A 13,350-nucleotide genomic window follows, 5' to 3' on the forward strand; every position below is an offset into this window, starting at 1 on the left:
AGCTCATGTGATGAATACACTGTGACGCTCATTTTTACCTTCCAATACAATACGAGAAGTTATCGGTATTATTGTAGTATCCAAATTAATGGACAAATTTCAGTGTGTTTTTTTAAGGTTTTTTAATCAAAATGGCCTTAGTTATGTATAAAGAGAATCTATTTGTGGCTTGGGGTGTTATTTTTAATTTATTACTTAATTCTACGGTCGGTACTATGAAAAGCTTTTAGGAATGTTAATTGAAACAAATTGAGACTATTTGATAATTGTTATTTCTTGGAAATAGGACGGAAGTCGCTATTGGAGCTTTTATCACTTCAATGTTGTATAGAATCTATTTAAAGTATCAAATGATGAAATATTAGATGATAACTTTGGTTGTGTAGTGGTTTAACAAACTGCTTCGCCCTCCGCGGACACAGATTCGTTCACACTTCATTTGTATTGGCATTTATAAACTACATATGATAGAAGAGAAGGGATAGAGATTGTTAGCAATGAGGTATAGTGGTCCTGTTATATTGCTAGCAATATACCCTAACAGGTCGAACTCCACGCAAGTCCCTCTTGAAACCATCGGTGTTTATCAATAAATGGTTAATTATTGATAAATTCGTCATGATGGGCCAACTGACCTTTTTTCATTTTAACCTAATCATCTCTCATTGGTGCTGCGGGATTACCATTTCGTGTTCACCCATCAAAAAAATGGCATATATCCGTTTGTCTTCATTGTTTCTGTGTATAATATTGTAGATAGATTGTCACTTTGCTAGTACTCGTGTATTAGCTCTCCTGAATTTGGAGATCTAAAGATAGTGCTGGTAACCTGTTCAGTGTTTTATTAGTATTACATTAAAAATGTAACGCAAATTAATGACCTGGCTGAACTTCTCATGGGCATAAGATTTCGACAACAGCTCCATTGAGCGGGATAGTAATCCTACATCTGAATGTTGGAGTGAGCAATACACATGTGCATAAAACTTCATTCAAATCGGTAGAACGATTTTGGAGATTAGCGATCGAACATCGTGATACCGGGTTTTTATATATTAAGATATTTTTATTTGACACACCATCATCTTCATCATTCCAGCCATTATCCGTCCACTGCTGGACATAAGCCTCCCCCATAGATTGCCATAAAAAATGGTATTGAGCCACCTGCATCCACTGACTCCCTGCAATGCATTTTAAGTCGTCACTCCATCTAGTGGGGGGCGTCCTACACTGCGATTACCCGTACGTGGTCGCCACTCAAAAACTATTCTTCCCCATCGGTATATGACACATAGCGGCAACTAATTGCAAACGAAGCAAAGCTTGCCTGATGTTTTGCAAAAAGTGCGTTATGTGATGCAGTACAAAGGACGCGGGGGTTGTACGTAGTACGACGTTGTACGACGCGTTGTTTGTAGGCTTAACGGATATAATAATGAGGTCTTAAATAATTAAGCAACAATAACGAGCTGCTAAATAAACATGAAAAATGGTTTTAGCGTGTATACGTATGAATATCCGGATGTTTGTTGCAATGAATCTAAATGACTTGATACATTTTAATTAGAGAGCTTGGAAAATATTTTTAATGTTTCTTTTTTGAGTAAAATCCTGCTTGATGCGAAGCAAAATACAGACAGGCTTTTGCGTTGTGAAATAAAAAAAAAATATTTTAAATTCATGAAACATCTCGTTTTTATCAACATTTTTGTAGATTCATTATTGTTTTTGCACGTACATAGAAAATTTGTAAATGACTATAGACAAAACCAATTATCAATTTCACGTAATTGTTACACTCGTATCGTTATCAGCAATCATAGAAATTGTAGATACGAGCGTACCATTTCCATGCCACTTATGGTAGCAACAAATAATAATAGGCACGAACTATTAGGAGCCAGTTAAACTATTGCAGTGACGTAGTTTATTAGCGCTCGTTACGGGCTACGTGCGCCATTAAACGTAACTGTTTACGACCAGCTAACTGCTGAGTGCCAGTGTTGCCAACTCGGAATAAGGTTTTCGGGCTAAATAAAAAAAATTATGGGCGAGGGATGGACAGCGGCGACCCTATTAAAACATCACCAAAAGTTTAATTGCGGTTGCCACTCTGCCAGCCAAGCGTGGTAACTACTGACAAAACTCCTTTTATGTGGGATTACATACGGTCTTTATGCAGCAGTGGGCATTTAGCAGCTGATGTGTATATATATATATATATATATATATATATATATATATATATATATATATATATATATATATATATATATATATATACATGGTTATTTGTAATGACATGTAAATAGGTGATAGAGTCAGTCATATGATCGAAACTATGAATGTAATGCAATTGAATGAAAAAATCGAATCAAATGTGTAAATATATATTTATATTTTATTTGAATGTTATCTATTCCCTTTTTCTACATTTTTTAATCACAATTGTAATTCAATTAATATATTATAATTTATTAGTACATATTATTAAATGAGCATTATTAATAAGGATTTTAGATATTTTTCAGTTTAATATTTATCTCTTATATATTTTGTCTAATACTAGAAGTTTTGTTTTTAAATGGACATTTTTTTAATCGAATTTTCTTTTATTATAGCATGACTCGTGACCCTCACACCATCCTGAGCTAACACAGAGTCAATAAATGTCCATGAAAACGAACAACCGAAAAGAAATGAATGTTTGTTGCAATGTCAACATTTTTAATCTCACATTTAATTTCACATTATCCACTTGAACTCAGTGGATTGTTGTTTAAAAGAAATAGAAATAAGTTTGAACTGAACTAAACTGCTCGAAAGCTTTAGACATAAACGTGGGTGTTTCAATTCGTTTCTGCGGCTTTGAAGTTTTCTCATGTAACGTGATTGAAACTTTTTTATTGAGCGCATTCCGTTCCAAGATTTCATTAGTGCATTGTTCTGAGATTTCAAGAAATTAATAGAAATTAATTATTTTTGTGACGAATAAAGACTTGATTGATGAGAGTATGGAGTAATGGAGAATTATAGGTACTATTTAGTTGCAATAAGTATTAACAAACAATATTAATATATAAAAGAAAGATGCTACAACTTTCACACCTAGTATACGATATAGTATTTTTAATATTATTTTACATTTTTTTTTTATACAACTTAGAATGGCAAACAGGCTGACGGCCCACCTGATGGAAAGTGGTAATAGTCGCCTATAGACATGAGCAGTACCATGGACATAACAGAGTATACTGTTTCGCCCATGATACCCCCCATGCGTTGCCATTCCTGAGGACTCAGGTGTTATTCCTCTGTACCCTGTAAATTCACGCCATATCCCACCCTTCAAATCGAAACACAGCCATGCAAACACAACTGCTTTACGGTTGAAACACGAATGGGACAGAGGTACCCAAGCAATCGACTTTACTGTACTGTACTTTTGTACAAAGTCTCCCTCTGGTTACATTGCAGTAAAAGTACATATGATGTATTTCAAGTTTGCAAGTAGATAACAGCAAGATGTCCTAAACTATCTGAGCTGTGTGTTATTAGGGATGTAAGGATTATTTATTTGTTGATACGAGAACATACACAGTTTTCATTAACCCAAATAAAATAAACAAACTACTTTCCAACATATTTACAGTATTAAACAATGCAATAAATATTTATTTGCAGCCGTATACAGATCTGTTGAAGAGGAATTGGTAATTTAGAATAATGAATTAATATCATAATAAAACATATGTATAGATGAACAACGAGGTGTTTCTCAAGTAAATTCAGTTTAAAACATCAGAATTAGTATTTATTTTTATTTTTAAATACTCAACAAATGTTTTTATTGCAAGAATTAGTTTTCTTTGTGCTCAATAGACTTTTATAGATTTGAATTGGCGCTGCACAATCATAAAACGTGGTATCACGTTTACAACCAAATTTGATTGCTGATCCGTAGTAAGTACTATTTGTTAGTAGCCAAAAAAGGCAGATTCAATTTATATGGAATCAAACTTACAGAATTGTATTCTATTTATTGTAAATGAATTATAAAGATTGGTTTAGAATCGAGGACGTGATTGCCTAATATATTATTTAAATATAATATATCATGTATATTAGTGATATTAATATGTATACAATATATTATGTAATACTATAAAAATCTTGTTAAGCAAGGCAAAGTGGAGAAAAATTGAATAAAACCACGGAAAAACGTGACATGGCGAATATAGGAGTAACTGTATGCGGTCGTGACTAAATCTATCCCACCCATTCCACGTAGTCGCAGATCCACGTAAAATAAAGGTCAGTATAGCATATCACGAGTTTATTACTAAAGTTACGGTGCTAGCTCAAGGGAAGGTCACCGCTGTACCTCATGGCAACTAAGCGATGTCGCTCATTATTTATTTACATTCGTATGTTCTGGTTGTGCGGTGTTACTGTTGCTAGTTTTTATTGACCGTATGAGGGTGACGCCTCCTGGTGTCTAGAGCTGCTAGATTGAGGCTTCCATCCCCACAGCTGCGTAAACAAGGTCGTCAGTAAATATTCAAACGCCTACGCAAGAGATTATATAAAGTAAATATAAACGAACTTATTAAATTATTCATTCATCAAAGTCTGCCAGAGCTAACTATAAATTTTGAAGGTAAAATTGTCGTTGCTTATTATTAAATTATTCAGTATTTACCAATTTCTGTAGACAGGATGTCTCGAATCAAAATCAAGTGAAACAGCTTAGGAGCTGTTCTAGAATCGTAGGGACAAATATTCAAATAAATTAAATTGATTATTGAGGTTTATTTAAAAAAAAAGTGGGCGTATAAATGATTACTATTTAGATTCAGTAATGTTCTTAGGGTTAAGGAAAAGAGACAAATTATAAGAACTATTGAGGACAGAAGGCAAAAATTATTGGAACACTTGATACGACACGGCGTATTTATGAACATTATAATAGAAGGTAAGATAGAAAGGAGGAGGGGAAGAGGGAGACCGAGGCATAGTTACATCAGGCAGACCAAGGAAGGAGTTGGTGTCGTGTCGTACCAAGAGGTGAAGAGACTCGCTGAAAATCGTAGTAAGTGGCAAGAGCTCCACCGACAAGAGCGCAGCTCTTAAATAGAAAAAATAGAATGTTATTTGATACTACTTTAATTATTAATTTCGGTAAAAAGTAATTAGGAAATATGTACAAGGACGCTATTTGGAATTGATTGAAATGATTTTATCATCTATAGACGAAATCATACACTTATCTATGTAACAAACAAATATTAATTTATTTTAATAACAAGTTCCAATAAATGATAAATCAATACATTCATTAAGTTTTCATTGATTACTTCAAATGACTGTAAACTCCAGTGGACGGCTAATCTAATCTAGTACTCAACTAATCTATTTGGATATTAACATCCATAACACTAATGTTATGGATGACAATTTATTATTCAATAAAACATAATACGATTGACAGATAACAGTTTAGGTGTCGGTAACTGTCTCTATGGTGGTAGAAAACTTTTCCATTGGACTAATTGAGTATTACCGTTGTCTGGAGTCATTTTATGGCCTCCATAGATTAGATGCGAGGTGGTAAATAAATTATTTGTAACAGATAAGGGAAGCATTTCTTATACTATTTTTTTCTTCTATTATGGCTTAAATATTCTGTAGGTTATAAAATAAAAAAGATGCAGTATATAGTAAGTCCTATTGCGTAAAAAAAGAATGCTAGATGATTATTTTTAACTGATTTCAAGTCATAAAATAACAGATATCAACATAAAAACTGGTATAAAAGATATAGATCCCTTTCTGTCTCTGTCCTTGTTTAGTTCTTTCTCTTTCATTTGCAGTTAATTCTGATTTTTTACCGCATTTGTTGTGACAGCGCCAGCTATCCCCGGCATTGCTCGAGCTTCGCAGTTCATTGCGCAAAGTGCTACGCCGTTGTTCTGGATTACAGCTTCGTTCGTACAGTAATGGGAACGAGTGACTGCATTGGCCGTTATACATTTTACATCTTAAAGTATTTACCAGAGGGAGATTTTGTACAAAAGTCGATTGCTTGGGTACCTCTGTCCCATTCGTGTTTCAATCGTAAAGCAGTTGTGTTTGCATGGCTGTGTTTCAGTTTGAAGGGTGGGATATGGCAGTGAATTTACAGGGTACAGAGGAATAACACCTGAGTCCTCAGGGATGGCAACGCATGAGGGTATCATGGGCGAAACAGGCCATTCTAAGCTGATAAAAAAATTATTACATTATGTGTAAATAAATAAATATTCTTAACCTTGGAACCATACACTATCTGGCATACAAGTTACTTCTACACAGGGGTTCTAGGGTAGCCCACACTAAAATAACTGTAATTTATTATATAGAAACCAATTAGTTAATCTATTTTTTTATTATAAAACTATATGTAATAGGGACTACAAATCAGTAATTTAATTTAAATTTTAAATTTAATTTCAGCATTTTCAGAGACTTTTATCTGTGGCCCCAAACAAATAAGTATTTTACACTCATGGTTTTTTATTTTGCTTTTCCTCTATATATTTATTAGGGAAAAGTCAAAAATTTTCTATATCTGTTCTACAAAAACGTATGATTTTGACGTATTGGTCTGATATGGTGATATTATTAATATTTATTTTATATTATATATTTATTTATATTTGGCAACCCCCCCCCCCTTCTCCAAGGGGGAATCATATATTCAGCAGTGTACGAGTGTCCACAGCTGGTATGGTGATGATCATAATATTTGTAATGACTTCATTAATACAGAGTAATACTGTGTAAAGAGTTTCAGTCACATAATTAAATTAAAATACACGGAAATTTAAAACTGTTTTGTAAACCACATAATGAGAAAAATAAAAAATAAACCGCCCTGACTTGCCGCAGCACCCCATGTAGGGGTTTAGGGTTAATGGCCATAAATTTTTAGAATTTGTCACAATTACTAAGCAATATCAACAGGTTTGTTTTTTTCTACACAGAGGGCAAACGAGCATGCGGCTCACCTGATGGTAAGTGACTACTACCGCTCTTGATCACCCACAACATTAAAGGCATTGCAGGTGTGCTGCCGGCCTTTTAAAAAGGCATATGCTCTTTTCTTAAAGGTTATGATGTCGTATCGGTAATTTTTGCTTCACAACAGTTTTTGATCCCTAAAGAAAAATGTTAGTTTCTATTATTAAAAAAATAATTGGAGCTAAGTGAATAAGGCTACGTTCAGCAGTGGACGGATAATGGCTGAGATGATGACAATGATGGGATAAATTATTTTGATTTAAAAAAAATAATTACGAAATCGAATTAAGCACCTTGATCTTTTAGAAGAGGCTCGGAAAGAAGTATTTTGTATTTTATGTCTATATGTTACGCAATATTATCACTAATTCAAAATCGATTTAGATTTTTTTTGCAATTCTGAATTTGCTTCTCTCTTGGCAAGCATCGTTATAAGTTTTAGTATAATTTATAAAGAAGACAGCATAGTAACTGTTGATACCAGAGGGTGCCACTTTCATATTAGTAATATACAAATAATTATTATCTAATACATACATACATACATATCTGTCACGCCTGTCTCCCATTACGGTAGGCAGAAACAATGGAACGCCAAATGCTTCGATTCAAACAAACCTCTTTCGCTTCTTTTACATTCATCAATCTTTTCATACACGCTCGCCGGTTACGGGTACTTTTAATTTGGTCCTTCTTCAGCACGTCGCCTATTTGGTCGACATACGTCCGTCTAGGGCGGCCCCTACCGACATCTCCATTCATTCTTACTCGATAAATCTCTTTCGTAATTCTTCTTTCATCCATCCTCTCCAAATGACCAAACCAACGCAACATTCCTTTTTCGATTTTTGTCACTACATCGTCTTTCAGTCCACACTTCTCTCACATTATTATCTAATATACCACTAAATTCCACCTTATCTCCAAAAATATCTTATTATTTATATTTTACTAATATTTATACATCTTGTTATTGTTGCAAACCGAAACCTGGTAACAACGAGTGCATCAAACCGTAGTTGAGACCACTAAAGCAATGGAGTGAGGTACGTTAAAAACCAAGTATTTACTCACAATGTCGATGACGCTAAATAATTGGGCAAATATTTCTCTCGACTGAGTGTGGTCGGCTCGACACCATCGCTAGTAGGGTTACCATTTCAAATTTAGAAAACCGGATATATTTGAGAAAGACCAAACACATTTGTTATATGACTGAACAAATAAAATAACATTTCTTTAATATTTTCAAGTAATTGTATATAAAAGTAAACATAATTATATTTTATTTTAAAAAATTTTAATCTTAGTAGTAAATCCGGTAAAAGTCCAGATAAAATTCCAAAAGTGCGGACATGTCCGGACAAATCCGGATGGTAACCCTATCCACGGGCGGCTCTTTGTTTACAGCGCTCCACTTAACAAAACATCCATTAGCCCGGTAACGAGCAACGCAAACTCGCCCCCCTCCCCCCCTCCGCCTCGGTCGGAGCCCGTTTGCCCGACACCACCAAATTTACATACGCACTATTGCGGAGCTGAACACGACCAGGGCCGGTCCTGCTGGATGTAATCACATTTTACTGAAGTATACACGGGTTTCCTGATTAGTACAGAATCTGTATTATACATATGTATAATATATACTAGCTGTTTGTCCGTTACTTCGTACCTTCGTAGATTTCAGAAGTATGAAAACCAATGAAGTAGAACACTTGAAATGGTGTATCAAGACAATACACTAGTTTAAGTTAGATCTTCAGGAACACAAATGTTAAAGTAGCGTCCAATTGGGTGCAATGGGTTTTGTGTAATGTGGGAACAAACGCACATACAGACAGAAAAAAATTCTAAAAATTAGCTACTAACGTATAACGTGATCAATTTTCAACAGGATGAACCTTAGTTACGAGTAACTTGTACTTTATACGTAATGAAGACCTTATATCATCATCATCATCATATCACCCTTTAACAGTCCACTGCTGAACATAAGCCTGCCCCTTGGATGGTTTTTCAGTAGTTGCCACACTTGGCAGGCGGATTGGCAATCGCAGTTAGACTTTCAAGATGTTTTACGAGGGACGCTGCTGCTCATCCCTCGCCCTCTCTTAGTCGTCTCTTACGACATCCACGGGAAAGGAAGGGATGGCTTATTCTATACCGGGAACACACGGCAACAATATGCCATTACGTATATATTTATCTATTACATATGTTAGAGAAGTAAGAGACATGTGTAAATAGATAGAGATATATTCTGGATAGGAATCTAGAAAGGAGCCTGGCGTGAGCATGTAAAATAATATAATTAAACTCTATTCTTATATGTATTTAGGTTGACATAAAATATGCGGTGCCTGACCTTTAATGAGATGTGCTGCGAGGACGAGGACAGCGGTGAACACGTGCAGGCGCCACGGGCACGCGCACATGGTAGCACGCGCGCGCACGCGACCGCGCACGCCCACTCTCACACTGCAAACGAAAACGGAACATTAGCGTCGAGTTACGGAAACATTTAATAGGGTACTATTGCATGTTGCCATGTGCATACAGCGTCCCTTTTAAAACATCTCTAAAAGCCTAACTGCGGTTAATAAACCCGCCTGCCAAGCGTAGCAACTACTGGCTCCCCTTTGGGGAAGGCTTGTGTCCAGCAGACAGTTAACGGATGAAATAATAATTTAATGAAAATTGCATGTTGTATATGAACTGATAAAGAACAAAACATAGAGTTAACATTCTTGAATGGTCGGATGAATTTTTATAGTAATAATGGAATATTACATTCTAAGGAACCTCATTATATACTAACAAAATGCTAGGTCAGCATGAGATTGAACTATTTATTTTAAACAAATAACCATTACAGTTAGTGTAGAAATTATATACAAATCAATTAATAATCTTCTTCTTTATTTTATTTATTTATTCTTTATTGCACAATAAAACTTTAAAATAATATATTTCTAATATTATATGTACTTGTACATCAGTATGGATCCAGTACAAGTATGTTCACGAACGGTATGTTGCGTCGACCGCTTGCGGCCCCACCACACTGGAATTCGAATACATGTAATTGATTTTTTTTGTTTTCAGTTAAAATTCTCGTTCTGAATTCTAGTTTCTAGGTTAATATTTCCCTTCACAAAACCTTAAGGTTGGGTACGATTTCACTATTATTTACGTTTATTTATCTATTTATTCATTAGTACATATATGTGTACATGGCGGACTTAATGCTAAAAGCATTCTTTTCCAGTCTACCATAGGGAAGTGCTAGAATACTCGAATGCGGTGTTAGTAATTATTGATATACATACATACTAAAATTACATATATAAACAAACATTATTGAAGGTGCAGTTACGGGTTAATAAATACTTTAGAACCATAAGATTTTAGCGAACATTAGAAACATTTTTTCATACTTATTATCGCGCACCCGGATGGTTCGACTGAGTTATTGGATGTTTCAAAATCCTATCTATACGAGTATAAACAAATAGGAAGGATAGAAAACTCTCACCCATACTAGTACATACGTTTAGCTTATAAAATTTTATTAATTCATTTATTATATTTATTTATTTATGGCAACAAACAGTCATTTACAAAATAATTAACACAATATACATTAGAGTTTTAGAACAATAGACCTTACAGTGCCAGTAACAATATTTTAAAAACATAGAGATATTATTTTTAAAGTCCATTTATGAAAATTTTGCAACAAATCCAAGATACTAATATATATATATATAAGTATCAAAGATGAAGAAGAAGAAAAAAGAAGCGCCGATTTGATTTCAACATACAAGTTTTTGAGTTAATTTGTGTCTAAAAATGGATCTAATTCAAAAAATTCTCTATTAAAATTATCTTATAAATATACTTATTTTATCTTAACAAATCAAGTAAAATAGTCGTCCTTGAGTTTGAGAGCCTGGTGATCTGTAAGACGTGGTATCCTAGTACCGACATCAATCTCTCACACAGATCGTTTTAAATTGTAACTTATTTATTTATTTAACACTTTATTGCACCAACAATACAGGATTTGTTAAACAATTTTCGATAAGTATAATAAGTATACAAAAGGCGGTCTTATTGCTAAGCAATTTCTTCCAGACAACCTCTGGATAGAAAGAATTAAAGAATAAATATTTATGTATCTGTAAGCTTTAATATGCTGTTATTTTGTATGAGAAATAAATATATATTTACATATATATGATGATAAGATAATGTTTCTTTGTGTGTTACACTTAAAAAGTCAATTATAACATAATTATTATTGGACAAGCGTGTAGGTGTGTGGGTGTGTGGGTGTGCAGGTGTGCAGGTGTGCACGTGTCGTGACTGTTACAATAAAAAAGCGATTATTATCAAAACCAACCATAATGTCTACACACTGAAAACCTCCAATATATAACAGTCGTAAACCGAGTCATTAAGTCAAGTGTATACCGCTAATAACTCCATAATAATTTCGGCTTCAAATAATGCAAGATACGACATTCTATTCGTTCGTTATGTTGAAAAAACAATTTGTTTTTAATTGTTCTAGCACGTGAAGTGACGTGGTAATGCGATAACCTTGATATTTAATCTGTTACGATAGAAATATGCATTGTTTTATGTTATTGCTGTGGGGGAAGTTACATTTAAGTTGCTGACATTTTGGACGAGCGCGTGAGAATTACATATCAATTCAACTAGACTTTTGTCCGCTACTTCGTACGTGAGAACCAATAAACTAGCCCATTTCTGGACAGCGTATAAAGATAAGACACACACCAGTTTTTAAGTTAGAACTTTAGGAATACAACAGCGTAAAACAGCATTTTGTAAAATGCCGGAGTAAACATGCATACAGACCAACATATAGGTAAAATTTAAAGAAATTGTTGAATTGGCTTGTGCTTGGTTTATTAAGTCACTTCATATTACTTCCTCTTAAATATCTGTCATGTACAGCCATCGTTTTTTAAAATTTTACAATTTTTTTATATACAACTTATAACGGCAAACAAGCTGACGGCCCACCTGATGGAAAGTGGTAATCGTCGCCTATAGACATGAGCAGTACCATGGACATAACAGAGTATACTGTTTCGCCCATGACACCCCCCATGCGTTACTATTCCTGAGGGCTCAGGTGTTATTCCTCTGTACCCTGTAAATTCAAAGTTGAGATGTAGCAGGAGTCGAACTTATGAAATCTTGCTTTAATAATATACTCGTAATAATAAATTCATTTGCTTTAAATAAGTTAGGTATCGATGTTCTTATATTATATAAAGTCTCTAGCCTCTTTAGCCATTTATAGAATAGCATACAAATGTCACATTTTGGTGGGAACTGATTAGTTAATACATCGACAACACTAACTATATATTTATCTATTAAAAAAAATAGATAAGTACCTAAGAGGGAGATATAGAATTATAATTGGTAAATTACAACACTATAGTTTTAACACATTTTTTTAATTATTCTCTACGCAGACATATAATAGTGATGCCCAGTAATTACAATCACGAATCAAATTCATAACAATAAACAGGTGAATTACATTGCTATCGGGGAAAATGTCACTAGCTGGTCGCAGTGTTTGTTCACATAACGAGTGTTATATAACGATCAATAAAATTTATAAGTGCTTACAACGTTCTAAAAACACGTTATCGACGAATTAATGGTAATGCAATCAAACAATGCCGCCTGGCGTTTGTTACTTAACGATCTTTTCACGTGCCCGACACTATAATACTGTGTTTGTGTTAAACATAAATATCTAGCTATCTCCATCTGGAAGTAGCACAGTAAACGCAAAGCGTCATAATCGCTTTTAATAAATTCAATAAAAAATTAACCAAATGTTGTTAAAATTATCATAAAATCACTATGTAAATGAAAAATGTTACATTAAATCAATTAGAAACTTCTTATTTCTACTAATATTGGATATTAGCATGTGGTCACGTCAATTATTCCTTTGTTTACATTTTTATTAACTTTCATTGAAACAGACTATAGTAAATTCTTTTTTTAACGGTTGACAATGGAATGGTAATCTCGCCTGCGTTAACAGTATAAGCTGGCGGAGTATTTGTGAGGGATGATAGGTGACGATGACAGCAGGTCAATTAGCCCATCGTGATGAACATACCTGAAGAGGGGGATAGGGATTGTTAGTAGTGAGATTCAATAGACCCATTACTAGCAATATACCCTATCAGGTTGACCTCAACGTGGTTTCTCCTGGACAAACCA

At 34.2% G+C, this 13,350-nt stretch overlaps 1 protein-coding gene across 1 annotated transcript in view; it reads right to left on the reverse strand.

Annotated features, from left to right (window-relative positions):
- The window catches only part of LOC113509317 (lachesin-like), a 148,599-nt gene that overhangs the window by 89,436 nt on the left and 45,813 nt on the right, over positions 1 to 13,350 (reverse strand). The window contains exon 2 of the mRNA XM_052901660.1: positions 9,431 to 9,543. Within this exon, the coding sequence (XP_052757620.1) occupies positions 9,431 to 9,500 (70 nt within the window). The 5' untranslated portion in view covers positions 9,501 to 9,543. The remainder of the gene's footprint in view (positions 1 to 9,430; positions 9,544 to 13,350) is intronic.

The sequence above is a fragment of the Galleria mellonella genome, unplaced genomic scaffold (genome assembly GCF_026898425.1).
Source record: "Galleria mellonella isolate WM207_F2 unplaced genomic scaffold, CSIRO_AGI_GalMel_v1 utg7869, whole genome shotgun sequence".
Classification (NCBI taxonomy): domain Eukaryota; kingdom Metazoa; phylum Arthropoda; class Insecta; order Lepidoptera; family Pyralidae; genus Galleria; species Galleria mellonella.